At 51.2% G+C, this 27,090-nt stretch overlaps 15 protein-coding genes across 15 annotated transcripts, besides 4 other annotated features; 9 read left to right on the plus strand and 6 right to left on the minus strand.

The window, feature by feature from the left end:
• Positions 1-2,316: 2,316 nt before the first annotated feature.
• On the plus strand, positions 2,317-3,201 carry EKO05_0001426 (uncharacterized protein; the record flags this gene model as incomplete). The annotated part of the gene is made up of 3 exons (XM_038937325.1): positions 2,317-2,652; positions 2,703-2,829; positions 2,879-3,201. The coding sequence occupies 3 exons, from the start codon at positions 2,317-2,319 to the stop codon at positions 3,199-3,201; spliced, it is 786 nt and encodes a 261-aa protein (XP_038802184.1).
• Positions 3,202-4,248: 1,047 nt separating this feature from the next.
• EKO05_0001427 (Pseudouridine 5'-phosphatase) lies at positions 4,249-5,164 on the minus strand (the record flags this gene model as incomplete). Its single annotated transcript, XM_038937148.1, has 2 exons — positions 4,249-5,095; positions 5,154-5,164. The coding sequence occupies 2 exons, from the start codon at positions 5,162-5,164 to the stop codon at positions 4,249-4,251; spliced, it is 858 nt and encodes a 285-aa protein (XP_038802185.1).
• A 217-nt stretch (positions 5,165-5,381) lies between these two features.
• EKO05_0001428 (uncharacterized protein) lies at positions 5,382-6,179 on the plus strand (the record flags this gene model as incomplete). Its single annotated transcript, XM_038944974.1, has 1 exon — positions 5,382-6,179. One exon carries the CDS (start codon positions 5,382-5,384, stop codon positions 6,177-6,179), a length of 798 nt encoding a protein of 265 aa, XP_038802186.1.
• A 194-nt stretch (positions 6,180-6,373) lies between these two features.
• On the minus strand, positions 6,374-7,113 carry EKO05_0001429 (Vacuolar protein-sorting-associated protein 24; the record flags this gene model as incomplete). Its single annotated transcript, XM_038937185.1, has 2 exons — positions 6,374-7,006; positions 7,066-7,113. 2 exons carry the CDS (start codon positions 7,111-7,113, stop codon positions 6,374-6,376), a joined length of 681 nt encoding a protein of 226 aa, XP_038802187.1.
• A 628-nt stretch (positions 7,114-7,741) lies between these two features.
• EKO05_0001430 (p23 chaperone protein wos2) lies at positions 7,742-8,629 on the plus strand (the record flags this gene model as incomplete). Its single annotated transcript, XM_038937330.1, has 3 exons — positions 7,742-7,769; positions 7,918-8,246; positions 8,321-8,629. The coding sequence occupies 3 exons, from the start codon at positions 7,742-7,744 to the stop codon at positions 8,627-8,629; spliced, it is 666 nt and encodes a 221-aa protein (XP_038802188.1).
• A 355-nt stretch (positions 8,630-8,984) lies between these two features.
• EKO05_0001431 (uncharacterized protein) lies at positions 8,985-11,414 on the minus strand (the record flags this gene model as incomplete). Its single annotated transcript, XM_038937646.1, has 3 exons — positions 8,985-11,198; positions 11,255-11,354; positions 11,407-11,414. The coding sequence occupies 3 exons, from the start codon at positions 11,412-11,414 to the stop codon at positions 8,985-8,987; spliced, it is 2,322 nt and encodes a 773-aa protein (XP_038802189.1).
• Positions 10,885-10,925: a tandem repeat.
• A 578-nt stretch (positions 11,415-11,992) lies between the features above and the next one.
• EKO05_0001432 (uncharacterized protein) lies at positions 11,993-13,435 on the plus strand (the record flags this gene model as incomplete). Its single annotated transcript, XM_038937339.1, has 4 exons — positions 11,993-12,276; positions 12,331-12,639; positions 12,699-13,157; positions 13,213-13,435. 4 exons carry the CDS (start codon positions 11,993-11,995, stop codon positions 13,433-13,435), a joined length of 1,275 nt encoding a protein of 424 aa, XP_038802190.1.
• Positions 13,436-13,734: 299 nt separating this feature from the next.
• EKO05_0001433 (uncharacterized protein) lies at positions 13,735-14,329 on the plus strand (the record flags this gene model as incomplete). Its single annotated transcript, XM_038937548.1, has 2 exons — positions 13,735-14,251; positions 14,301-14,329. 2 exons carry the CDS (start codon positions 13,735-13,737, stop codon positions 14,327-14,329), a joined length of 546 nt encoding a protein of 181 aa, XP_038802191.1.
• A 239-nt stretch (positions 14,330-14,568) lies between these two features.
• EKO05_0001434 (uncharacterized protein) lies at positions 14,569-15,458 on the minus strand (the record flags this gene model as incomplete). The annotated part of the gene is made up of 3 exons (XM_038937303.1): positions 14,569-15,143; positions 15,257-15,364; positions 15,416-15,458. 3 exons carry the CDS (start codon positions 15,456-15,458, stop codon positions 14,569-14,571), a joined length of 726 nt encoding a protein of 241 aa, XP_038802192.1.
• A 1,566-nt stretch (positions 15,459-17,024) lies between these two features.
• Positions 17,025-18,218, plus strand: EKO05_0001435 ([Histone H3]-lysine(4) N-trimethyltransferase; the record flags this gene model as incomplete). The annotated part of the gene is made up of 2 exons (XM_038937140.2): positions 17,025-17,105; positions 17,151-18,218. 2 exons carry the CDS (start codon positions 17,025-17,027, stop codon positions 18,216-18,218), a joined length of 1,149 nt encoding a protein of 382 aa, XP_038802193.2.
• A 560-nt stretch (positions 18,219-18,778) lies between these two features.
• On the minus strand, positions 18,779-19,504 carry EKO05_0001436 (mitochondrial 54S ribosomal protein YmL41; the record flags this gene model as incomplete). Its single annotated transcript, XM_038937204.1, has 2 exons — positions 18,779-19,388; positions 19,446-19,504. 2 exons carry the CDS (start codon positions 19,502-19,504, stop codon positions 18,779-18,781), a joined length of 669 nt encoding a protein of 222 aa, XP_038802194.1.
• Positions 19,505-19,693: 189 nt separating this feature from the next.
• Positions 19,694-19,718: a tandem repeat.
• Positions 19,719-20,625: 907 nt separating this feature from the next.
• Positions 20,626-22,187, plus strand: EKO05_0001437 (uncharacterized protein; the record flags this gene model as incomplete). Its single annotated transcript, XM_038937266.2, has 3 exons — positions 20,626-21,057; positions 21,110-21,711; positions 21,755-22,187. The coding sequence occupies 3 exons, from the start codon at positions 20,626-20,628 to the stop codon at positions 22,185-22,187; spliced, it is 1,467 nt and encodes a 488-aa protein (XP_038802195.2).
• Positions 22,188-22,316: 129 nt separating this feature from the next.
• Positions 22,317-22,784, plus strand: EKO05_0001438 (uncharacterized protein; the record flags this gene model as incomplete). The annotated part of the gene is made up of 1 exon (XM_059635670.1): positions 22,317-22,784. The coding sequence occupies one exon, from the start codon at positions 22,317-22,319 to the stop codon at positions 22,782-22,784; it is 468 nt and encodes a 155-aa protein (XP_059491653.1).
• A 454-nt stretch (positions 22,785-23,238) lies between these two features.
• On the minus strand, positions 23,239-23,770 carry EKO05_0001439 (subunit of tubulin prefoldin; the record flags this gene model as incomplete). The annotated part of the gene is made up of 2 exons (XM_038937538.1): positions 23,239-23,687; positions 23,734-23,770. The coding sequence occupies 2 exons, from the start codon at positions 23,768-23,770 to the stop codon at positions 23,239-23,241; spliced, it is 486 nt and encodes a 161-aa protein (XP_038802196.1).
• Positions 23,771-23,920: 150 nt separating this feature from the next.
• EKO05_0001440 (uncharacterized protein) lies at positions 23,921-24,810 on the plus strand (the record flags this gene model as incomplete). Its single annotated transcript, XM_038937114.1, has 2 exons — positions 23,921-24,742; positions 24,790-24,810. The coding sequence occupies 2 exons, from the start codon at positions 23,921-23,923 to the stop codon at positions 24,808-24,810; spliced, it is 843 nt and encodes a 280-aa protein (XP_038802197.1).
• Positions 24,811-26,044: 1,234 nt separating this feature from the next.
• Positions 26,045-26,065: a tandem repeat.
• Positions 26,066-26,153: 88 nt separating this feature from the next.
• Positions 26,154-26,218: a tandem repeat.
• The last annotated feature ends 872 nt before the right edge of the window (positions 26,219-27,090 follow it).

A 27,090-nucleotide genomic window follows, 5' to 3' on the forward strand; every position in this document is an offset into this window, starting at 1 on the left:
AAAGTCGTTACTGCCGAGCAGGGGACAGCCCCGACCCCCGAGTTCATGATAGGACTTCTGACTGGAGGCTATATCGGACACTGGCCCTCTATGGCGACGCCTACAGTTTTCCAGTTTCACCACACAGATTTGATCATACCAGAACGCTTCAAATGGACAAGACGATGGGAAGCGGAAGAGCCATTCAAAGAGTGGCTGATTGACACTGTTAGTGACAATGCCCGACGATTCTGTAGAGGGAGGAGTTTCTTCATAACTAGCAGTGGACACATCGGCTTCGGTCCGCATGTTATGCAGGAAGGTGACCTGTGTTGCGTTTTGTATGGAGGACATGTACCGATGATATTGCGAGAAACCCCTTCGGGAAGTTTTCGTTTGGTGGGCGAGACTTACGTTGAAGGCATCATGTTTGAAGCCGAGCCAGAGTTGTACAAAGAACGTGATTCTCTGATCCTCTAATAGCATTGTTATCGAAGGACCCTCTAGGATGGACGCAACGAGATTGAAGACTGTTGTGATGCCACTCGAGAGTTTGCTGGATGATTCGTGATGATTGGGGGCAGCGATGTGTTGAGAAGTTTTCGATGGACGAGTAGCGGGGCTCACTGCTAATGTGAGAACGTACTGGGTTCACGAACTTATGGACGAAGTAGAGAAACACGGCAGAGATATGCCCTAGTCGTAATTCATTCCATGTCGTAAAGCAGCTTCCTTGTCTGCATTTAGGCCTTGTCTAACCAGATTCTTCGTGAATGTAAGACACAGATCGTTCCTCCAAAATGTCGTGGTACGTGTGGGACGCTCATAACTCATCTCTAGTACGGTATGACGTATCCGTACCCTGAGACAAACCAACCTGCGTGTCTCTGTAGCTCGACCGAAGTATCTATCGAGGAGGTATATCACTGGACATTTGGTCTTCAACCGTTCTGTCCCAGTCGATAGGCCTGGTCTCGTTGGTAGTCGTCGAAGCTTGATTCGATGCGTGATTGCACCAGCATGAAGAAGGTTTCCATCGTAATTCCCCCCTCAACGGTATATGGTGTCCAGGCTTTACAGCGATAGGAGGGATCGAAGGTAAAGTCACACTCCATAGTGATGGTGTGCGCAGGAGGCCGAGATATCAGCATCTTTCTCCATATAGCCCCTGGCAACCCTCGCGTAGTAAAGCAGAGCGATGCAAGATCATTGCGGTCAAAGTCTCCAGCCTCGGGTGTAGAAGGGGAGCTGCAGGTCCCCAAAGGACGTGCAGACCGAAACATGTTTTGAAGGATCGGATTGAACACAACGTTTTCACCGGAAATTTTTGGTCGCTGGAGCTTGTGTGAATGGTTGTAAGGCTTGCCGGCATCAATCCAAAATATTGGCTCCTGTTGACGCCGACCTGCTCCAAGGTTTCGTGTGTCTATGACGAGCTTGAAGACAAGTGCTGGGCCATCGATGGCATCCTCGACGTTCGCATTGAGGAATAGAGCCTGCCGCAGCTGCGGAGACCGAGATATCGCCGCATTCCAGTACTTCGACACTCGGAGGCATCGAGCCAGTGTCCAGAAGTCGAGGTGTCGTAGAATCGTTTCTAATATTTCAGTAGGCAAGGGCCCCAGGGCGGCGACTGCAGTAGTACCTTCACACAAGGCAGACGTACGTCCGGCGTCTCCATGCCCCTCAAGCGCCGATTCCAGTATAGCATCGCGGTATGTGTCTCGGAGATATTGACAAATAGACTCGGCGTACACGGCGCGGCGCATCAGGGATGGAAGGTTCCTTTAGACATGCGCACAGGCGTGTCTACAGAACGCAATTGCGTGCAACACTGTCAATCATTGACATAGCAGTCAAAATCGACACTCCGGAACAATGCATAGCGAATTAGTATATGACAGCATGTGCCGCCACTAAGCCCAGGGAGGCCATTGGCGGGTCTCGGATGACATTGCTCGTCGTACACAGGTCCAAACGTGCAATTATCCATTTTCGATCCTCAGCGAGGTCTTTGGATAGATGAAGATCGAGGGAAAGATCGTCGGTGGGGAGGCGTTTATATGCTCAGTCAGCTACAAGCTTGGCGATTGCTGCCCCGAGCCAATCAGCCGCCCGCCCGCCCAACCTCACTGTAGTGAATGCCGGTTCGGGAAGATCACACCTGAGAGCTACTTCGGTGTAGCAACGTCAATCTCAAAGAGCAGTGCACCTCCACAAACGCAGTTGCATCTGCCTCGCGCTGGCGCAAATCCATCCACGTCGACTGCCTCAGGCTTGCGCCTAAGCTTTCTGTGCATCAGCACGAGCTGCTTATCTCGAACATCGTTACGCAAGATGCCAGCACTAATCACGCTACCCCTCGAGGTTCTTTTCTGGATATTTGAGTTTATTCCGAATCCGTGCGGTCGAGCATCATTCCTGTTCCATCCGCTTAACAGCCTTGCTGCGACATGTAAGCATTTGGATTCGGCTGTGGAAGAGTACACACGTGCTCTGCTCAAGCAACATGCAAATTATGCACCCCAAAGGAAAATCAAGAACTACACAAGCCGGCGGAAATGGCTTGCAGAAATATGTCAGCTCTGCTACAAAAAAAGCAAACGAAAATCGACACTGTGGCCAACTTTGACGTGCTGCTTGGCTTGTGATAAGAGGCACTTCCCGAAAGTGGTAAGTTGAGCCTTCTTTCTTATCATTGAATAGTGACTGAGGAGATACAGACGATGACGAATGCCTCCAAGCAATACAACCTCTCAAAGCTTGACATCTTCACGCCAAACCGTCTACATCCAACGCTACATCCTCTGGCACACGGCGAGTACTCGGTGATGGGCGGCGTTGCTACCAGTATGCATAGTCAATTCGTGCGGGACGATTAAACCCACTAACAACATAGTGATCTACGAGCCCGATCTCGTTGCGCGACGTGACTATATTCATGGACGCCTCAGTAGTGTGGACAAACTTGATACGAGTCTGCGTAAACGGATTAGAAGACATGATGGACTGATTGCACACATGGAAGTTGCATACTATGCTTCTCGCAGAGCATGGTACCGAAGTCCCCGGGCCCAGAAAGGAGGGCACGAAAATTCGGAGAGAGCAAGCATGGAAACACGAGAGAGTCGAGATGAGTTTGTGCGGAAAGTTCTGAGGGAGGAGTGGACTGCGATGCGCACAGAAGGTGTATCAGAGAAGACTGATGTTGATCTCGACTAACATATTCTGTATAATAAGCATATACGGATGAGCACACTGTTGCTTGCAGCATTGGAGCCGACGTAATAACCGCCGAATATTCAATTATTCCGTCTTTCCATCTTCCATCTCGTTGTTTATGACGGTGAAATACACGCTATTAATGATGCTCCTCATTCCACTATCCAGTTAACAAAGCCTTACACTGCGTTCCTGAGTATGGCAGATAACAACATTAACCCCAGAGATGGAGCCAGATTTGTCGCGAGGATGACTTTGACTACCAAGGGGTCTGCAGTTGATATTTCAGAGCAAAAACTGAAATACCAAGAACCGCGAAGAAAGCCAATAATGTTTGACCGAACCAGGAGCGTTCAATTAGCCAGGCAACAGTGACGATAATAATGAGAAGATCCCAAGCTAAAACATAGAAGGGCCTCTCACTTCAGAGAACATCCCGGGTCGAACCGTGGATGCTTCAAGTTGTCCTAGTCTGCGAAGACGCAAGGCTAATGTTACGATCAAGGTCCCCGTATGGACGATTGCTGACTGATGACCTAAGGAGAACAATGGATAAATCCTCTTTCTTGCTTACTCGAGCTCTTGGATTGCCTGGTAGTGCTATGGTTCAGCTGTGCGCAGAAAAATCCATAGACGATAGTCTGTTTTCAACATCATCCGTACTTTTGAAGCACAACGTCTGCAAGCTCGAGCGACTCATTATGTGTATGTTCGACAAAGTCATGCAAAAGAGTCGGAAAGGATGCGTCACGAAAACAATCCGGAGTAGCGAAAGACAAGTATGAAGAATATTGCTTCGAGACTTGAAGGGAAGGCTACGAAATCACTGATAGAAGTGCAACTATCCTGAGATCGTAAGCCACGATATTGAGTAAATATGCAGCGGGCATATAAGAAAAGGCGCAACACGCAGTGCCACGTAACGATCAATGTTGTAGCACTGTTCGACTGAAACAGCGTCTAGCAATACAAAGAGCGCTTCAAACTTCCTTGGACAACGTAGGTCTATCGGCGCATTGCTTCGTGTATGAGTCCAACTTATGCAGCCTACTCTTTCATACCATAGGACTCATACGGAAAGTCCTCCAAGCTGTTCAGCAGCCTTGCCCAGCCGTCATCAAGCTCCCCGGGCATGCCTACCTGCCTCTTACCTTGCTTGACCTCGACTTCCGTCTTCTGAAGTTGTGGTTCTTCGTCATCCTTGTGCTCGCCAGTCAATCCAGCCAGCACCTCCTTCTCTCTTCCCTTATACTCATTCAAGAGCCCGGGATGGGGTACCCACACTGCCTGCATACCTGCTCTTCGCCCTGACTCGACACCAGGCACACTGTCTTCGAATACCAAACACTCCTCTGGTTGTATCAGTGGTTGCCCTTGCGCTTCAAGGGTCTTGTTGAGCGTAGAAAGAGCGAGGAGATAGATATCTGGTGCTGGTTTGCCGCGACCAGCAGGTATCCTTGGGTCGTCACCGAGGACTTGGTGATCGAGCTCGAAGTTCTGGAAGAGGTCGCCGAGATGTTCGCTCTTGATTTTGAAGTTATTCTTGTTGCTGCTGGTTGCTAGTGCCATGTATACGCCTCTCTTTTTCAGACCTGACAACAGATCCATCACACCCGGCAGTGGCTTTGTGTTTGGGAACAGCTCCACCTGAAGCTCCCTCTGCTCCTTGAAGAACTGATCTTGATCAATGGGTAGGTCGGCCCATGAGTGGAAAATCTGGCCAGCTTGAGGGCCAGGACGACCTTGCAGTTGCGCCTTGATGGACCATGGCAGGTTTGGCTTGCCGTAGCGAGCGAGGATAGTGTTCGTGATCACTGTGTAGATATCTTCAGAGTCGATGAGCAGACCGTCCATGTCGAACAGCGCTGCGCGAATGCGGGGTGGTGGGGTAGTGCTTTTGAGAAATTAGCATTGCCACTCACGATGTGTTTCGGATGCCGTGTTAAACTTACGTCGAGCTCATGTTGACGATATCCCGAGATTGGAAACTATTCGTGAGGCTATTGACTCCGCAAGGTACTTTTATTCGAAAGTGAAGCCGCAACCCCACGGACCGAGGCTAGCCGCTAGTGCTCAGGGTTCGATCGACGTCACTTCGAAAACAAATCCAAGTCACCACATAGAAGCGCGTCTTGACGACCCCTTGGATAGTCCCGCCACCTTCACAGCTATACCTAAAAATGGCGCCCACCGAGGCTGAGCCCCTCACTAAGACCAATACTGACGCGACTTGCACGCCTGAAATCTTCCCACCAGATGAAGAGAAGCAGCTCCTGGACGAGTCGAACACAAAAAAGACATTCGCAAACAAGACCTTTACATCAGGCGACTATACTACAGCAATTCAAGGCTACGAAAAAGCCCTCGCTGTGTGCCCGACATATCTCGAATACGACATCGCCGTTCTCCGCTCAAATATCTCCGCATGCCACATCAAGCTGGAAGAGTGGAAGCAAGCTGTCGAATCAGCAACAAAAGCTTTGGATACTCTAGACAGGATTGATCCACCTCCAGTCAAAGAAGCAGAGGAGAATGGAAGGGGAGAAACGGTGGGAGGTGTAAGTGAGATTGACGACAGTACGGAGGTACTTCTCGACGCACTCATCCGCACTGGACGCAGCATAAACGACGTACACAAGCTGCGCACAAAAGCTTTGCTACGCCGCGCGAAGGCACGACATGAAGTTGGTGGTTGGGCGTCGTTGCAAGGGTCGCTCGAAGATTATCAGGCGCTGTCGAAGCCGCCGCATCAGTTGTCCAGCTTGGATCAGAAGGCTGTGCAGGCTGCGATGAGGACATTACCCACGGAGCTGAATACTGCAAAAGACACGGAGATGGCAGACATGATGGGGAAGTTGAAGCAGCTGGGTAACGGCATACTGAAGCCATTTGGACTGAGTACAGATAATTTTCAGTTCCAGCAGGATCCGAAGAGTGGAGGATATAGTATGAACTTCAACCAGAATCCCGGGAAATAAGGAAGACGAGACCAGGGCGCTGTTGAGTTGTTTTGTTTGGTGGAGTTATTGGAGACTTGTCGATCTGCCTGATACACCCTAGACTCAAGTTCACCGAGGTATCATGTCCTCGCAAGATGCTGAACGCTCATGTAATATATCTGGATACTTTCCATGCTTCTGTCGTATGCGTATAGCCTGGTGAATTAGGTCACTCAGCTCTTCAGCGCCTCGAGCCTGCCTCTCATCTGTGCTAGCATTTCTGCCTGATCATCTTCCTCTTCCTCCTCTGGCTGTGCGACAGATGGCAGTTCGTCCTCCTTGGCTTTGCTCGCCGGTAGCCTGTCCTTGAGAATATCTGACAGGACCTTGTCAACCTCCTCCTCTGCTTCTTCGTCTTCCTCTAGGCCCTCGGTGTCCATTAGGGTATCATCCACCATCTCCTCAATAATGCCAGCCTTCATGAGCTCAGAAGATAGCTCACGCATGGTGCCCGTCAGCTCCGGTAATCTGACGAGCGAGTTGACATCTTTCATAATACCAGTGCTTGCCTTGATGCTGCCCTCGATCTTCCGCACGGAAAACGCTTCGTTGACCTGCATCTGAACAGAGTTGAGCTGCGCCTTGCTCGTCTGCAGTCGCCCGCTCTGTTTCCGCACGCGGATCAACTCTCGAGCAAAGATCCGCACCTCCTGGTTTGCCTGCTTGGCCATAGAGGGATTTCGTTGCGCGCGCTTGGAGGATTGGAGGATAAGGTTCTTCGTCTTTTGTTCGGTTGTCTTGAGACCTTGGATATCGCGGTCCAGTTTGCGCACATTCTGCCGCACAAGAGCGTTGCATTTCCTCTTCTATTACAATGATTTTGTCACCATGTTGTACACCGAACAATGTATCAGGTCGCGCATACCTGCTCCTCCGGCGTGGGCTTCCACAGAAGACCACGAATGGTCTCCATAGCGAGATGTCAATATACCCACACTCGAAGATGTTCGCGATCAGGCAGCCGCTGGGGTCGCTCCCTGCGCCAAATGCGCGATAAAGGCTGGCGGTCACAAGAAACGACACGCACTTCTAAGGCTGATCGAACGAGATCGCTGGTGCTGTTTGTACAGTATGGTGGGTATGAGCAGAAGCTATAGTCCGTTTCAAGTGCGTGGTGGTTGTGTGAAGGTCGCAATGGTGGTGCCTTTTTCTCGAGCCAGGTTCCAGTGACCTCACGTCGCGGGGCAAGCACTAGCCATCCACCAAAGCAATAGTCTACGCTTCACAACTACTGCCTCACCTCCGCGCACGGGAGATTTGCTATTTCACGTAAAGCAGGGAGCTCTATACTACATTCGTGAAATTCGGGCTGCAGCTTGCTAACAAACACTAAACACAACAATCGGGGCTGAAGCTCAATGTTCTACAGCTTCCATTGCTTTCTACGCTAGTCTCCAGCACCGCATTTCTTCCGCCTTCTCGACCTTGACTTTGCAGCAACTCAACTTCGTCATACGACACATAAAGCCAACTTATTTGCGCAATCTCGACATCCTTCTACCAACTCTCCCAACTTCATACACATCCACATATCTACAATCATGTCTACGCCTACCGTTACACCTGAAGGTAAGTCACAGCCTTGTCGAATATGCAAGCTCCAAACCTGGCCCCGCAACACCACTGCACAAGCTTGTTGTCCAACCACGACATGGCAATCGGCAGAAGCGAGCTTTGCGCTGCCCTTTTCTCAGGAAACCACGCTAATCCAACGCAGTCACCTGGGCGCAGCGTTCGTCTGACAGCGACCCCGAGAGGAACTACGTCTTCCTCACCATCGTTGCCGCCGATGTCCCCGAGTCAGATCTGAAGCTTGACCTGCAACCCACAAAGCTCAGCTTCAAGGGCGCCTCGACATCGAAAAAGGTCACCTATGCCGTCGACCTCGAGTTCTTCGCCGAGATCGACCCCAAGGAGTCGAAGATCCAGCACAGTGGTCGCGATGTCACACTTGTCTTGCGCAAGAAGGAGCTCAAGGAGGAGTTCTGGCCACGTCTGCTCAAGGATAAGGCGAAGGTCCACTTCCTGAAGACCAACTTCGACAAGGTAAGCCACTCCCGGCAACAGCGAGAGCCGACTTCGGTGCGCCCCTGAGAGAGTGCAAGGCTAACAGGTTACAGTGGGTCGATGAGGACGAGCAAGACGAGGCTCCTGCCGACGAGGAGATGATGAACCAGATGAATCCTATGGGTGGCGACGGCGGCTTCGGTGGCATCGACTTCTCGAAGCTCGGTGCTGCTCAGGGCATGGGCGGCCTCCCTGGAATGGGTGGCATGCCTGGCATGGAAGGTCTTGAGGGAATGGAGGGCGAGGACAGCGATGATGACGACGAGGATATGCCTGAGCTCGAGAACGATGAGGACAGCAAGGACAAGTCCGCGGCCGCACCCGCATCAGGAGACAAGCCCAAGATCGAGGAGGTCGCGTAAATGGTTGATACCCTCGTTACGATTGAATGACCTGAAAAGCGGAGGCATTGAGTTTACGACTGTATGGCGCTGTGGGGGATTTGGACAAGATTTTTGTCCAGACATAGTTCAGCATGGGGTGTGTGTTGGGGAAGCGCTGCGTAGTCTTCGATGATACTCGCATGCGCATATAATTGACGACTTCTACACGACAGATGAATCAAACGATACTCTTAGCTAGACCTTCCAAAAATGGGTGTGGCGTTCGTTGACTGCAAAGAAGTTTGTGGTATCAATCGTTCTATGACAAATGACCGGCCAAGTGCTTTTCGCGTCGAGTTGCGCGCTCGACATTAGAACCTCCAAACAAGTGTGTCTAATCACCTCTAATGATCTTTCCCAAGAATTTCAGTTCCCACTCCGCCGGATCCTCGCCCACAAACTTTGCATTGGCCCTCTCTTCAAGTATTTGGGTCGTAACGGCAATACCCTCGTACCACTCCCTAATCGTCTCATCTACATCGTCACCCCACATGACCAGCATTCCATCAGTACTGCGAGGAATCGGCTTAGGCGGTACACCGCGCATCTTGAGCAGCATATTCAAGATGTCGCTGAATCGTTCACCTTGCTGAGAGAAAGACGCAGCGGGCTTGTCGAGCGGCCACTTGGGGTGTCGTAGAGCAGGCTGTGGGTTTACGGATGGTGGTGGTGGAGATTGCAAAGCAGATGCAAGATCGTTGTCCACAGTCAAGGTTGAATCGTCAGTAGCAGGGTCAAGTGGCGTCTGAACCTCCCACGTTCGGAAGAGCCAGCACATGCGCTCTACACTGGCGAGGAGGATGACGGCGACGAGGAACGTTTCGAAGGGGTTGGCTTGTTGGCGCTGCAGGAGGCGACGTTCTAGATCGTTCATTACGACGCGGGCTACGCAAGCGGCGCGCTTTTCAGTTGCTCCCATGAGTTGCATCCTGATAAGATTGTAGGATGAAGGGTGGTCGAGCGCTGTGATGGGTGAGCGTGCTGCGTCTTCCATATCCGAGGAGGACAGTGTCGGTGCTGACAATGTGGGCGGTAGCGATGGGTTGGAGAAAATATGCCAGTGCAGGTTGCGGGACGTAAGTATCCGCGTGTAGTGCCAGAGCTCCATCACTTTTGTTAACAGACCATCTTGATTAGGCGATGCCAGCCTCGATATGGTCTGCTGTGTTATCTTCATAAAAACTGAGTCCTCCGATTCAACAAAGTGAGGATCAATCTTCTTAATGTATATGTCTAGTTTCCCACTGATGTCATCATCTCCGTCTATGAGCTCGAGGTCTGGCGTGCCGACAGCGGTGAAGATTGCTGGATCGATGTCGACGCTCTGGACCACCTGGTTCTGGTGGCATTTGAGAGGAGTGAAGGTTGAAAAGATCCCGGATTCCGGGTGATGAGAGGCTTCTATGCGACCAGGAGTCTGGTCCAGGCGTATCTGTCCTTTGGCTTGGTTAGTTGCATGGTATGCCAGCACCCCATGCAGACCAGCTGAGTAGAGATTGAACTCTTCGGCAATACGTGTCCGTATGCAAGGCTGCTTCCATAACCGCGCGCTCTCTACATTCTGGCAGGTATTGCATGGATTGTCCCCTGAGCATGGCTTCTTGAGCATACGACACCGAATGCATGCACCTCGCTTGCGGACCTCCTGCACCTCTTTGCGCCGGCTATCGGTGAATCGGCCTCGGACTTTGGGCTTTAGCGGCTTCTGATGTATGCTGAAATCTGTTGTGAAATGGGTCTGGGTGTTTGGATTTATCGCAATTGGTCGAGGTTGTGGAAACTTCGTTATACCCTCAGCTTTTGGCATCAGCTGATCCTTGCTGCTGTGGTCGTGCAACAAAGGATCCAGGGGATGGGGTTGCAGGTTGGACCATTGCGAGCGCTGGAAGCTCATGCCGTTATGCGAAAGGTTGAGATCTGGATCCATAGTCATTCCACTGGCGAGCGGCATGAGATCGTTAGCCGCAGAGGCTGCCATGACAAGGGAAGGCACCATTTGCGCCATTGAGCCTGAGCTCGAGAGGGGCATGTTGCCCATGTGAGGCGAATTCGTTGGTGAGTGGTGCAGCGGGCCGTTAAACTGATACATAGACGGCAAAGCTGGCGCGCCAGACAGGTCCATAGCATGAGACAGGCTGCTCAAATCGGCGCCTTCTGTCCTATCATCCTGGATCCATTCGTCCAGCAGTTCTCCGTGTCCAGCATTGTGATGCGCCTGTGGAGGCAGTCCTCGCTGCTGATGCTGTTGCTGGTGCTGTTGCTGGTGCTGCTGGTGCTCGATTGGCCGCTTTCCTGATAGATCCAGATGTTGTCGCGACACCTCTGCAAGTGTCTCGAGCGCCGAAAGTTGCTTCGAAGGCGTGTATGAGAGGTTCACTTTCTGGCCGTTGTGAACTGGCCCAGGCGCATTTGCGACGGGTTGCGCCATGTTGTCAGGGAGGGGCAGCTCGTGGAATTGCAGCAGCGCCCGCTGGCGGTCGCGCAGAGGTAGAGCGGGACATTTCTTAACCAGGTGGTTCGTGAGGCTGTCTATGCGGCCCTTGGGGAACTGCGTGCGCGGTCAGTTGCTGGTCTATACTTTTTCCGTGGTGGGGTTGGTCGCACTCTCTCACCGCATGATTTGCACGTGTGCTGATAGCGATTGCTCGCGTCTTCGAGCTTCGGCCCGCGTTCAAAGTACTCGAGAATCAGCTGATTCGGCCTCCTGTAGATTTCATCAGCATTTGCGCATCCTGTGTGATGTTGTGAATGCGTACCTGCCCATGGCGGTGAGTCGAGCGGTGTCAGAGTAAGCTGTACGGACCAGGGTCAATGAAAGTGCGGCAGAAAGCTCGCGGCTACACTAGCGCGAAACTCACGACCGACAATGCCGATGGGATGCTGTCAATTTTACATTGGAGTGAAGGTCTCAGGAACTCGCTTTCGAAGACTACTTTACTCCAGCAACACTATGTGTATTTTCGACCTTTGCCTTTGATGTAAATACTACGCGCAAGCAGACTGAAGCACATATGGAGGGCTCAGAACTGGTACACAGCAGGCTTCGAAAAGCAATCATAAGGCACGTGCTAGCTGGTGCGAGAGCTGGGGTCTGTCGACTACCATTTGTGTGACCCTTGGTTGCCTGATTCAGCTTGCGACTCCGCAAAAAGAGTTCTAGCTTCCGGCGCGAGACATCCCCCACATCACGTGCCAATGACTATCGACTACCTCAACTACCTCAACGTCCCGTCAGGCTCTGTTCGCTTTTCATATTCATCTTTTCTCGCAGAGCGCCGAACTATCGACGTTGCAACTGTCAACAGGCGAAGCACGTAGCAACCCCAGACGCCACCCATAAACATGACCCAGATAGCGTCTACAATCTCATTCAACACCTCTGTAGGCGTTACTGATGCGCTAAACCTGCTAGCAAGCATAGTCATTACTATGCTTGTCTGCTACGTTTCACTATGCCGAGGTTTGAGGTATCTCAGACGGGACCAGCAGCATTCGCAAACGCCCTACAAGACTCGCGAAGACTTCCGGAAAATGACTGCCGAAGATGCTTGGCAGATCGCCAACTATGTTCAGAGCCTTGAGTTTCCATGGATAACCAAGAAGGCGCTATCGTTCGCCCTCTTCAAGTACGTAAACATCACTTATAGATATGCTTTGAACCATATCTGACCGTGACGTAGAACTTATGGCATACCCTCAATCTCCAAGTTGCTCTGCGAAACGCAACAGCTCGGTAAAGTTGAGTACGCTGGACGCCGTTATGCAGACACGAGTATCCTCATCGCGGAGTTTCTTGGGTACAGTCCTACTTCAGAGCGAGCCAACTCGGCCATTGCTCGAATGAACTACTTGCATAGCAGGTACCAGAAAGCAAATAAGATTAGCAACGAGGACATGCTCTACACATTATCGCTTTTCGTTATGGAGGTTGAGCGATGGATCAAGCTCTATGAGTGGAGGGTGCTGACACCAATGGAGATCTGCGCCTTGTAAGTAACCTGGAACGAAGCCTCCCTTCGGCTGTACCAAAATCTGACATGAGACACAGCGGTACACTCTGGAAGGCCATCGGTGATGCTATAGACATTGACTACTCGAGTCTTCGTCATGGTCCAGAAACCTTCAAAGATGGCCTCGAATTCTTCGAGGATATCAAAGAATGGGCCGAGAAATACGAGAGCAAGTATATGGTTCCTGATAAGTACAACCACCAACTGGCCGAAGAAACAACTCGAATTCTTCTTGCCAATGCACCCGAAGCCTTGAAGCCATATGGACAGAACGTAGTCGCAGCCCTCATGGATGACCGACTCAGACGCGCTATGCTGTACGGCGAACCGCCGCTGATGTATATCAGGATTGTCAAAACTATCTTCGGTGTGAGGAAGTTCATATCAAGGTGGCTCCTTCCGCCACGACCTTATGCTTTTCGAGCTAGGCATGTCACTGATGATCCAGACCCCCAAACCGGAAGATACTTCATGACTGAATATGAAAACGAGCCATGGTAGGAAGACGGTCTTGAAGAATATTCTGTACAACTAGTGTTGACCAAGATATAGGTACATCAAGCCTACATTTTCCATGCGTTACTCACCGCTTGCGTGGCTACGCTGGGCTGCAGGTAAACCCTACCCCAACGGGAAGGGTTACAACCCTCAGGGCTACAAGATCTTCGAGGTTGGGCCGAAGAAGCTGGAAGGCTATGGTCTGGACGAATGCGAGGCGACGCGCGATCGACTGATGGGTAGCAACCGAGGCCAATGCCCATTCGCTTTCTCGTAAAATGGTTTGCGCGTTTCCATGAAGCGAGCGTCATTGTACTACTATCACTTCTGGACATACACAGATCTCAAAAATTTACTGTTAGTATGTGGATTAAAAAGTCCGCGGAAATGGATCGCGTTCGAACTGATCCAACGCAGTGGCTTTGGGCCATTGTCTCGCGTGACGTCACCACACTCATGACGAGTATATATCACCATACGTCTTCTTGTGTTTCCGGCGCTATTCTAACACTTCAAATTCTTACTCATATGCTTTGCATCTTCCCCACCTACACCACATCATAGATCACAGTCAACATGCCAACGACCAAATCTCCCGCCGCAAACCCCAACATAAAGCCGGACCCCAATGTCAATGGCTCCGTAATCCGCAAAGCTTTCCTCGCCGAAGCAATCGCAAACCTCTTCACCGTCCCTCTTGTAACAAACACATCTTGGGTGCTCTCCCTCATTCTCAATCACCCATCCGATATCAATCCTTCTTCGGTCCTGTTCGCACGTCTATTCGGCGGCATCATAATCGGAGGTTTAACATCCGCTTTGCTTGCTGGCTACACCAACACTCGCAATGGTATTGAAAGTAGAAGGCCAACCTACTTGCTGCTGGGTGTGGGAGAGACATTGCTGATTCCGATCTTGGTAAATGAGATGTTGAAAGACGGAGGCAGGGACGCGGCGATTAGTAAGAAGGTTGCGGGAGTAAGTATTGGGATGCTGCTGCCGCCGCTGCTTTGGAGGCTGTATGTCCTCGGTGTAAGGCCAGATTTGTTGGGGAGATATACCGAGAAGAAGAGCGGAGGGGAACGGGGCGACTGTAAGTCTGATTGAACCTGAGAGAAAGGGTGATGCTGACGATTGTGCAGATGGCTCAATCAGCTCGCGTGACGAGTAGTATAAATACAGAACGAATTCGGTTATGACGAGTTGTTGTGTGATAATGTGATTTTGTATCCGCAAGTCCGTAGAAATGTATGTAGCATGTCTTTGGAAACCTCAGGGTGTGTTTTGTAGACCTTTCCATATCTCCAACCCCTTTGAAACCTGGGTCTCGATATGCATCCGCCGTAACGCCGCGCTGGAACAAATGCGAAGTCTTCCTGTCCTCCTCTTCATCGCTAATCTGCTCCACGTCTAGTCCTCAAAGCCACCCCACTCATCATCCTCTTCTGACTCTGGCTCCGCCATAGTTTCATCTTTCTGTCCTCTCCACGTACGCAACGTGTCCTCTGCTAACGTCTCCTTTGCAGCTTCTCTGACGACCTTGAGACCGGTGTTCTTCGCCAGCTTTTCAATCGGCTGTACTAATGTCTCCAAGACCTCCTGCTTCTTCTCATTCTCCCAATCGGACTCGACCTTCTCGAGTTCGTCAACCCAGACATCCAGCACATGGTATCGCAGTCCGTTAGGAATCTTCATATTGGTGGGGTTTAGTGGTGTCTCCTCCACAATTGTGTTCCACTCCTCTAGAACTGCCTTCTTCCACTTCTTCGTCGCAAGGTACTGGAATGATGCGTGCATGTATTGACGAATAAGGTAAAGGTACTTGTCGAGGCGTAGCGCTTCAATGTTGGTCCACTCGCGGGCCATTGTGAGAAAGAATGCGCGGATGAAGGGGAGTGCGACGCCGGAACGGAGAGTCGAGACTAAAGAGGCGAGGTCGCGCGAAAGTCGCTGTTGCAAGGCAGGCTTGTCCTGCATCCACAGGCCTGAGCATCGGTCAGAGGGGATTTCCATTTAGAGCAATGATTTGAGGGCGCAAGGCGTCGCATAGCAGAAGCTGGGGCACAAGGGCGCCGTATGTAAGAGGTGAAAGACGTACAGTAGAACAACCCCTTCCAGAGCTTTAGCAAGTCGAGTTCTGAGATCTCTGAGCGCCCTCCGAGATACGTTCGCAGAGAGTCGAGCGCATTGTCGCGAATCTCCTTGTCTACGAAGACGGTCAGTTTTGCAAGCTTCTGGGCCCCAAGGGTCGACTAACCGCTTGATGCGAGGTTCCTGATGAATGGACTGTCAGTGGCCATGGTGGATTATACAACCTGCAGAAAGTATCTCGGACGTGAGGCTTGTGTCGGCGGGGACTTTTTTCTGGCAGGCGCGATGCAATCGATAAGCTAGCGCCTGAGCTTTACGCTAATGGAGTGGAGAGCCCTAGAATCAAGGCCGAGGGTGCCGAAGGAGACTTTGATGTATACCTCTGACCAAAAGCACAGAAGCAGATGCCTGCATCTACAGAATCTGCGCTTAAGTGCGGTATCTGCGGGCTGCAGTTCCTCGTCCGCCGCAGCGTGACAGCAGCATGTTGATTGCGAGCAGGAAAGTACGTAAGATCAAGCAAGTCTTTTATCTTGAGACGACGTCACCTCTTAAGAAACCAATTTGAGTACTATGATTCTCGCACTCGACATTATTAGAGCTAGGCCATACATAAATGTTCTACCATGGTAACAGGCGCAAGTAGCGTAGGTGGATTGCGCAGTAGCTAGCGATTAATTTCCACGTGTCAATCTTTTACCACTCTGCAAAGGACCGATAGAACAAAAGAACAATGTTTGCGTATTTAGTCTCTTAGAAACTCTTACTAAAGAAGCACTTACCTATTTACAACAGACTGCAGCCGACAACACTTCTGCCTAATACATTAATATAAACGTAAACAAGTAAATAGCTAGTGGTCTTGGTGTGCTTACCTAAGCGGGAATGGTTGCGCTAAACCCCTTAACTTAGCTGCTGCAGCGCGCACACGCTCCAGCTCCAGTATTTGCTTATTCAGCAATAGCACTCGTGCGGCATTAAAGAGTCGCTAGCGACTTTATTCTAGACAATCACTACAGGAGTAGCAGCTTGCCTACAATAAAGAAGGTAATATCTCTAGGTTACTACCTTATGTCTAAGGTTTTTGCCTCTCTATCTTTCTAGCTTACATAACCTTAAACCCCAGCTTTTACCACAGCTAAAAACGGCTTAGATAAGCAGATGGCCTTTTTAGGGTGTAGAAGAGCAAGCTAATGTTATGTAGGTGGTTATGCCTGCAACAGTCATGATTCCAAGCAGCAGTCGTCACATGCGTCGCGTTGCTGTAGACAAGGTAAGAGAACTTCTAACACGTTTTTCTACGCGCAAATTGTTATTGACACTATATAGGTTCACTCCGTTGTCTGCAATCGCGTTAAGGACGGTGTGAGTGCTTCACATTCACATGTGGTCCGTGCGTAGACATACTTACAGTCGTCTAACGCCGCCATTCTAGGACGAGCAGTACCTTGTCCGTTGGCATACTGAAAAGAAGACACAGCATCCTCCTCTCAGCTGGCACCTCGTGAGCGAATTGCAGCGATGTCTAGAACACGTTCAAGACTATCTGGAAGAGCGGGAGAGGCCAGTGACTTCAGAAGAAAGGTTGAGGAAGATGCTGACTTCACTTTAGTTTGCGAAAGACTTTACCACAGAATCTGGTGTCCTCGAAGAAACGCAAAAGCCCAGCAACTGGCCTAGATATCGAGGGTCAAGCCTCGCCCTTTGATCGACGCCTTCAGCATAACAGCCGGACACCTTCGGCCTCAAGATCACCGTCAGTATCTTCCAGCATAATGCCAACACCTTCTACATACCCTGATATCTACAACGGTGTACTCAGCGTGGATGAGCATGGCTTCTTATCCTGTCAACTTGTAAGTGCAGATACTTTCTATGTGTGCAAACTCTAACCAGAACAGGCATCTGGCCCGGACATCGCTACCGCCTCTATCACTGATGTCCCTACTGCTGATATGAGTCGAGCTGCATACGAGGCAGATGTTCGAACTGCCAATACTCTCATTCGTGCTGAATATGTTCGAAGACTAAGAAGAGTCCCTGGCGCACCGATTCAACTTGTCAATACTATTGATGCATCAACGCCTTCGCTCCGCTTCCGCTATATTCCCCAATATGTACTGGCCAAAGGTGTCTATCAGTACGGTCTAGATACAGCGACAGGATGCCAGCGATGCTCCCCCCGCATGGGTCGCGATATTGGTTGCGAGTACACAAAGACGTGTGACTGTCTGGAGTATGCTGCCGTTGATGAAGCTCGGCTTAGCGAGCAACAGCAAGAGGTCTACAAGCGGTGCAAAGCCGAAGGTCTCTCAACTATGGGTCTTCCCAAAAAATTCCCTTACTTCACCGAGGGTACAAAGATTCAACACGCTGGAGCTCTGGTACCGTTCTATCTTCACTCTCGTCGACCAATCTACGAGTGCAACGACAATTGCCGTTGTGGTCCAAACTGCCGTTCCAAAAAGGTACAATTCGGTCGTAAAGTAGAAGTGGAGATCTTCAAGACGGAAAGCGGCAGAGGCTGGGGCCTGCGATGCACTCAGGACTTGCATCAAGGACAATTCATCGACACCTACCGTGGCGAGGTGATCACGGACGAGGAGGCCACTCGTCGAGAAAACACGTCTTCCAAGGCAAAGGCATCATACTTGTATTCGCTTGACAAGTTTGAGGATGACATGCAACACGAGGCCTATGTGGTGGATGGTGAATTTATGGGTGGCCCAACGAAGTTCATCAACCACTCTTGCGAGCCTAACTGCCGCCAATATACAGTCAGCTACAACAAGAACGACCCGCACGTCTATGACATCGCCTTCTTCGCTTGTCGCGACATTCCGGCTTACGAAGAGCTGATGTTCGACTATCTCGATAAGGACGAGAATGAGGAGATGGAAGACCCTGGGGAAGATGCAATCCCATGTCTTTGCGGGACCGCGAAGTGCCGCAAGTGGTTGTGGACCTAGAGCAGTCTGCTGTGAAGCTGTCCAACTGCTTAGGTACATTGCCTCGGTCTCCACCTCGGCACTCAGCTGGACATGATATCCCATTTGATCATGGTTGCCGTTCTTGGCTCTGTTTCCGGTTCATAGCATATCTTTGAGCATATATGGCGTTCTATGGGTCCAGATCAACACGAGCGAGTTGGCGCAATGGTTCTCGTAGAGTCTTGCACATTAGCGACAGGCAAGCGGTCCACACTAGTTATCAGTAGCATTTTGGCATCAACGAGCATCTAGTTACCGCTACTCAGCTAACGAACCCACGGTGAACGTCTCTGTTGCAAGGCAGACGCTGTCATGTGTTTGCGCTGTTCAAGTCGACCCATGTGGATATCTTGAGTCCAGGTAGATGAGAGATGCTGGTTTCTACTAAGATATAGCCTTCCCGTCTTGTCAATAATGCTTTTAAACAATCATCGTTCTCAGAGGAATCTAACTAATGATTTACGACAGCTGTGAACCTGAAAAGCTCCAAATCCATGCATTATGATACAGCCAGATATACACTCTCTCCTCGTGCTCGCTCATGCCTTGATCGTGTAACGACTCGACTCATCACTTTGCACAACTTTCCCTGTCCTCTTCTCTTCCCAGAACTTCAATGCCGACATCTTCTCGTTCTCTGCCTTCTTTCGCATTGCGGTCTCCTCCTTCTGCAGCTCGTCGGGCGTAAGATCTCTACCTTCCGCCCTCTTCTGTGCAATACTCCTATCTACCAAAGGCTCCTTCTTCGTCATGAGCGCCTTCACCTGCTCTCTTAGTGATTTAGCCTTTTGCCTCTTCTGCTCTACAGTCACGATTCCGTTGGCCTCAGCCGCCTGCGCAGTCTCCGACTTCACCTGTCCCAAACCCCAAGGTTTCGTATCCGCTGGCACTTCGGGCCACACGAAGGGCTGTTCCATCTCAACTGTCATGTACTTCTTCGACTCGTCGCGGAACCAGTGGCGCGGTTGTTGTACTGTGTCGCGGATAGGCATCTGCTTAACGTATGATCGAATGTTGAAGCATTTGACATTGTACGCATGGTAGAGGTAGTCACGGAGATCGTACTTGGAGAAGTCGAGTGGGACAAGGAAGCGTGCGTGGTATGGAGAAAGGCCTGGTGCGCGCACCATTGCAACCGTGAACTTGGGCCTGGAAGGGAATGTCAGCACGGAAATCTATACCGTGCAAGGAGGTCCCGCGACGTACAGATAGATCTTCTTGCTGCCGAAGGCGATCAGCTTCTTCGAGATCGGTACCGCGTCCATGATGAGTTGTATTGATTGCGCGAGGGCCCAATGGCGTCTGCTGACTGCGTGGCAGCTTCTGGGAAGGGACTTCAGGCGGAGAGATGGTCGACAGCACCTGCACGGGGATGTGGAGCGCGGGCGACTTGCGATGGTTCACCATCCAGAAAATCGCGGAGTTCTCGCAGCACCTCCGTGTCTTGGCGCGCGCGAATGAACGAACGAACGAACGAACAAGGGTTCTCGTCGTGTACACTTGCATACTTGCACACTCAACCAACCACCTGCACTTTCGAAGCCTTCCCCCTACATGATACTCACTGGCACTGGATTTTGTGGTAATCACAAGCTGATGGCAAACAAAGTCTGCTTGGTGCCTGAACACTCTGCAGCTGCATTCGTGAATGGAAGTGTCCAGACTGTGAATTAACGTGTCCAGAACCTACACCGCATGGGCAGATCGTAGAATAGTAGGCACCTGGGTCCAGGCAATTGACACCTATGCTGTCGTGCTCAAATGTAATGAGAATACGATACTCACCAGTACCTATATTCTGCTCCCGACTTGGGCACACCAAATCCGGAAGTGCTCCAACAAGCATGCTTAACTTGACAATATGTATGCAGCTTATCGACCAATCCGGTTCCAAGAGGTAGTCCCCAATCCCGTTTGTGCTGCGCTGCAACACTCGAGACAGCGGCAGAGTCTTTCTTCTACCTCTTTCTTGCCGTCTGCGCTCTGATACCTCGCATCTTTGTCGGCCTGATACTGCTCGGATCTCCAATTTCGCGCCACAAGAGAGTATAATGATGCTTTAGGTCTTCATGCGATCAAAACATCAAGAGCATAAGCCTATTGTTGTCAATCTGATGCTCTCATTTCTGTACTCAGGGTCACAGTCGCCTGATTGTATCTGGAGGTGCAGCAGGATACAATTCAGATAACGATAAGTCTCTTCAGAACGCTCGATCAATATTGCCCTGGTACGTCATTGTCGGGTGCTCTTGCCAAACTCGCACTCACCTTGACCTCACCTCACGATAGTCGTCCCCCACCAAAACTCATACTCCTTCACAGTCACGCAGTATCCAGCAACCAGCACTTGGAGAGTATTTACCCCAGTACAAGCTCACAACAGGCCATGGAACGATTCCGGCAAATATCTTGGCCAACCAGTGTTCAGGAGTCTACTCTCAGGCCGAAGAAAGTCAGCTGCACGATTGCCGTTCACGCAGAATACCGACGTGGCACGCATAGAAGCGAAGGCGCTACGCTCGTTGATAGTATCTACAAGGACACAGGCTGCGTTGTGGTGGCTTACTGGGAGCAGTCTACAATCAAGCGCTTCGACGTGTACCCAGGTGCTGGCTTGACGGACGCTGTTGCTGCTATCAACAAATGGATTGCTCGAGGCGCCCAGAAGAGCAAGGAATCTGCCGTTTGGGCAAAGACACCCGCCTTCAACCAATCCCAGTGGTACCAGGACCAACTTGAGCTCCTAGAACAGGAGAGGATGGAGCTTTTCCTGGGCCCAGTACCAGACACGCGAGAGAATGAGGCTGTACGGCCAAGAGTACGCATTACTCGAGCTCATGATAATACTATCAACTGAACCATAGAACCAGATCACCATCGATTGGCCCGAAGACCTTCTCGGCATTGAAGTCACACCTCCGACCGTCTTTGGTAACACGCTGCAAGCCTTGGACGACATCAGAAAGCGAGATGGAGTCTTCATCACACTCTTACCAAACAACAAGATTGAGATCCTCGGGTTTGACATCATCAATGTCGAAGCAGCAGAAGCTCATTACAGAACATTGGTCGAGAGGATACGGAGTGAGAAGTGCAGTCTTCAGCAAGTGACCAACATGATATTGGATGAGCGAGAAGGCATTGATGTCGTGCTTCTTCCAGCCGAGAACTGGTGGCCCAATCACGCCCACAGAGTTGTTCCGCGTTTGCTACCATCCCCCATCATGGATCAATCAGGAAGCTTTCGAGAAGATGGACTGGACGATACTCAGATCATCGTAATCCGGAATTCCATCAAGCACGCGCTTGAAGCAGTGAGTTACAAGAAAGGTTCCTATGAATTTGTTGTGCGTCTCGGCTGCATCGCTCTTGACTCAAAGAAGGTGGGAGAAGACCAGATTGGGAGGAGACATGGGAAGGAGAAATTCACCAAATCGATCGATGGCACAATCGATCTGGTGCCGAAGAAATGGTACGTTTGCCACCTCTCAGTCCGATATTTGCTAATCCTACAGGCTCCTCGCCAACGTACTCGGAAGTCAACTCTATCATCGTCTTGTTGCGGCTGACGAAGTTCTGGAACCTGTCAAGTCAGCTGGCTACTGGGGTACTATGCCTGCCAGCTTGAGCAAAACTCACCCGTCGTTGCGTGGAATCTGGATCTTTCGAGACCCCAATAGCTCTCAAAGGCAACCTCAACCGCTTGCTCGTAATGTTGGGCGACCGACGCCTTTGGGGCAGTCATTACCCGCTGCAGGTACCAGCATACCAAGCAGTTTAATCATAGTTCAAGTCGACTGGACCGACGATGGGGAGGGCTTGTATGACAAGACTGATTCGAGATTCTACAAGCTTGAGGCAGGTAAGGGCGGTGCCAAAGTGAACATGGATATCAATTTGCTGGAGTTGGGAGAGCAAGTTCCACCAAGTCTGGCGGTCCGACGTTAAGAACTAACGACTTTTAGATCAAGAGCTTGGTCCTTTGCTCTAGAGTCGATGATGCCCATGACGCGATCGACGGCGCCCCCTGTACTGACGGGTTTTGCACAACGAGTTACTATACAGCCAGGTTACGATATGGCTTCAGCAGAAAGCTTCGCCAAGTGGGACAAGAGCCCAAGTGTCGACGCATCTTTGCAGCACTGGCGACTGGACAAGATCTACTCTTTCGGGATTCGAGAGACATGCTACAAGGCAGAGCTTACCGCCATGTGGTATCCGAAACAGTCGTTGCCATGCTGGGGTCTCGCTGTACGTCACACTGAATGGGCCACCCATCTTGCAGAGCTTGAGCGGCTGCAGACCGGTCATCAGGCTAACTGGGGTGACACTGTTTCCACCTTCTTACCCGCTGATGGAGGCTCTTCGATTTTTCTGGACGAAGATGACGATTTGGGGGTCAGCAAGTTGAAACTCGACAGCGACGCGGAGGGGCTGCAGCAGGGACCGTCTTGGGAAGGGGTTCGCATCTTGACGAACATACTGCTGCAGCTTTCCGGGATCGTCAGTGCAGTGAAAATGGGCGAAGGAGATGCTGAAGTCTGATCATATCCTATGGTCGTATCGTCGGGCAAAAGAGCAACAAGTGGTTTCAGAGGGAATTGAGTGAGTGCGGAAGATCTCTCAAATAGTGCGTACTGCGTTCAACGCCAGGCCAGTACGTCTGGCTACCCTAACGACCCATGTAAGAGTCTCGTAAAGACAAAGCATCGAATGCATACTTCGTTTTCTCCGTTCTACGAGACATCCTACATACCAGTGACTAAGAGCTACCTTTCTCGAAGTCAGGCGAGTTCGTTGTTTAGGAGGATATTCTCTCAGCACAGTTGGTCGCAATGACTTAGCTTTGATTGACATAATATTCTTCCCTGCTCAGCGGCTTGCTGTCTTCGCGTGTGCTCAATGCTGCGCCGTCCATATTTACGGCTGATGTGCGACGTGCACCTTTCTCGCGAGAATGCGCAACCCTTATGGAACCTTTGGTCCCTCTTCGATGTGTTCACCCGCTCTTACCCTTGCTCTCCTGCTCTTGTGCATTCATGACCTTCAATCGTATGACCTCCTCCACCACCCTGACATTTTGCGCCTTCGAGTTTACCACACCCTCGAGATCCTTCAAGCTGTCCTGAAGATCCTTGACCTTTCTCTCGTAAAAGTCTTTCGCCCCAGGGATATCCTTCTCCACAAAGAACCCAGTGCCGACATCGACTAGCACGTGCTCGTGGTCCGTAAGTTTGCCCGGAACGTACAGCGAGCTCGTAAGGGGCACGAGGAGTGTTTTCTCGGCAGTCGAGGAAGAGAGGCCTGTCGCAATTGAGGCTAAGCAGTCTCTGAACTTTGCCTGCGCGGTACGTAGCGATTGGAAGGAGGTGGTCAGGTGCTCGAGTTCGCGGTCAAGTTGGGTTTTTAGTTCTTGGAGCTGCGGAACGGGGAGCTGTGTGACGTCGACTGCAATATGTCAGGAATGTTACCACAGTCATCAATAAAGACCTACTTTGGCCGGAGCCTGGCTGTCCCTGTTTTGAGGCCATGTTGTGTAGTGCAGAGCTTTCAGTCCTCGTGGTGTTTGGTATGGCAGGTTCTGGCGGGGCTGCAATGTGGGGAACGGCTACACGTGCTTACGCGCTTCTTTCGAGCTTCCGAACACATTGACCATCGTCATACCTTACATCTCTTGTCTCATGTCGAAAATCCGTCGCGTATTGCCCGGATTACCGTACCGACGCTGCTACTCGACGAACACGCGCTTCGTCCATGCACAATGCCTCAACGATGATATCAGCGGCTTCAATGCGAACGAACCTGTGATATTCAACAAGTACTTCAGCAGTCTGCCTGCTATCACGAATTGGTTTACACCTTCTGCCAGTGACGCAAGCTTACATGATCTTGATCTCTCATATCTTGAGCAATACAGCGCTTCCAAGGTTCCTCTCGAACTCACACGCTCGCCGCCAGCTGAACCTACGACTTTCGAACGCTTCGAAGCCCCCCTCTCGCTCCTGCTTGCCCACATGTCCGGTCCTCCAACACCAGATCTCCGCATGTACCTTGCACAACACTCCCTCGCCGACCTACCAGTCCCTCTCCAAGCCGACCTCCCTACGCCCACGCTCGTCGCCAAGCTCGGACGTGGTGACATCTATGCTTCGAGTCTGTGGATGGGAAGACCGCCAACACGTACACCTTTACATCGCGACCCGAACCCAAACCTATTCGTACAAATAGCTGGGCAGAAGGTTGTGAGGTTGATGAAACCAAGTGTTGGACGAGAGGCGTACGAGAGGGCACGGCTGAAGGCTGGTGGAGGCGGTAGAGCCAACATGAGAGGTGAAGAGATGATGGTTGGAGATGAGATGCAGGCACTCGAAGAAGCTGTCTGGGACAGTAAAGACGAAGCTGTAGAGGGCCTTGAGGCTCAGCTATCGGCTGGAGATGGACTGTACATTCCGTTAGGCTGGTGGCATGCAGTACGAGGGACTGGCATGGGCGCAAATGCTTCAGTAAGTGGGAACATGTGCAGCCAAGGATGTGAGCTGACAAGTTGTAGGCTAATTGGTGGTTTCGCTAAAGTGCTTCGATGCACCAAACCATCCATCCTGTCAAGCACCGCTCCTGCAAGACGACTTTGGCCACGTATCTTTGCTGCGCAATCAGGAATTGACATTTGGGTACGGCGCTTGCTCCTCTGCTCCTCCAAAAAGACTTTACGCAACAAAGTGAGGCAATGTCTACTTTGCACTCATGTGGGCCTCGTATCTTGATCTCATTGGTACAGAGATCAAGTATCGAGCAGGTAGTGTGTCCAGGATGGGAGGTCATGAGAGCATCCATCCTCGAGATCATACCTACAGTTCGCCCTACCGTTCCGCACCCTTGCATATCATTGCAGGAAAAAAAGAAAGGCCAAGGTGATGACGGGAAAGTCAACCGATGCAAAATTCAGCAATAACATTTGCAAGGACAGGGGCAAGGACTTGATGAACACGGCACGCGCTCCACGCTCTCACGTGCCAGCAGTTGACGCGTCATCGCCGTAGGGAATCGAGGTGGGAAATGACTGTCTCAGCGATGTTTTCGCCCGCCAATCACGTACAATACTGATTTGGATCGCTGTGGCTTCTGGGAACTGTCATGGAACAGTGTCGCGTGGGAACGAGTGTTTGTACCCTCACTACTGATACATTAGTACAGGATGCGGCACGGGATAGACAAGCAGACGCAAGATTCCGCATGTCTAAGCCCGAAAGCATCAAGTGTCTGGATAATTGTAAGCTTCAACCTGTCCGACAGGAGACATCGCTGCCATGCGCTCCCACTCTCACTGGCCGGCATTCAGAGCCGAGAGAAAGTAGCTCGACGCTACGGTTATAGGTATTTGCAATACACACACGACCATGTGATGTGCACACAGCCCTAGCATTGGCGACCCTTTCTGCTGCACTACAACGTTCACGACTCCTGACATCAAGACAGCCCGCAACGGGAAGTCGTGCCCGAGCCGATTGCGCATCAAGTCGGCGTCCATCGACGCACAATTCAGGAGTTTACTATAGTAGTTTAGATGTGCTTCGCCGGGCCCCGACGCAGCCGCCTGATTGGCGCGGCCGCAGCCGAGCGTATCCTCGTCGATATGCGAGATATGAGCCTCTCCGGCTCTGCCGAGTCAGAGGAAAAAGCATCGATATCCTTGCCGTGCCTTCCCTTCCCTTGATTTCTCTTGCAGCTTGTTTCGTCCTGTCCACTACTGCTAAGCGCATCGCCGCGTCTTTCTCTGCTATGCCATGACTGGTGGGTGGGTGTGTGCGCGCGCGCGCAGCGCGCGCAAGGTTTCCACAACCTCAGTATCGAGCCAATGAACTGAATCACTCATCTCGCAGACTCCTTGACCACCATTCCTAGGTTTTGAAATGTCAAAGCCAAAGCCAAAGCCAAAGCCAAAGCCAAAGCCAAAGCCAAAGCCAAAGCCAAAGCCAAAGTTCCCATCCAAGCAAAGCGCAGAAGCGTAAGCCTAAGTGGTAAACGCCAACCGCCGCATTCCAGCAGTGCGGCTGGGCCTGGTTGGGGGACTGGAACGCAGTCCCACGTTGGTGATCTAAAAGTGACGTTTGGGATCGAGCACGAGGTAGGCGCAAGGCAAGCAAGGGGCTGTCGTCCTCTGGAATGTCGACGTCGAGTTACTCTGCTTCAAGACCCTGCAGTTGGACTGTACCCGGGGCCGTAGAGGCGGGTCGTGGGCGGTTCGCTGACGCAATGGAGACCTGGTGGTACAATAGGATGATGTGCAGCACTGGTGCGCCCCCGAGGCGAAAGCTGTAGGTTGAAGAGTGAGGTGAGGATCAAGTCGAGTCGTACGACATGGAGATGTGATTGGGAACGCGAAACGATTGGTATTAATATTACGGGAAAGCAAAGGCAACACTCCTATGCGATCCCAAGTCTCTCTCTACTTCACCGTGTCCATGCAGCGTCATCCACCACCCGCACTTCATCAACGTCTTTCGTCGCCATCACCATGGTATTTCCTATATATGTCCTACCGATATCCACCTTGCATGCAAGCAAACACCAACGCCACTGCATGAACCTTATGAGACAATTGGAAAGGGGGAATCTTGTGCAAAACCGGGTATTCCAACTCTACTGCCAATGGAACGGATGGGGGCTAACTATGTATTGAAACGACAAAAGCATTCTGGGTGGAGAAGGAAGAAAGGGGACAACGAAGCGCCGACGATGCAGAAATCCCAAGCCTAGCAATATCGATATACCCCGCAATCCCATGCAATGTGAACAAATGTAGACATGCACTGAGACCCCGAGAGAAAAGCCACACAGGGCGCGGGAAAAG

The sequence above is a fragment of the Ascochyta rabiei genome, chromosome 2, assembly GCF_004011695.2.
Source record: "Ascochyta rabiei chromosome 2, complete sequence".
In the NCBI taxonomy this organism is placed as follows: Eukaryota; Fungi; Ascomycota; class Dothideomycetes; order Pleosporales; family Didymellaceae; genus Ascochyta; species Ascochyta rabiei.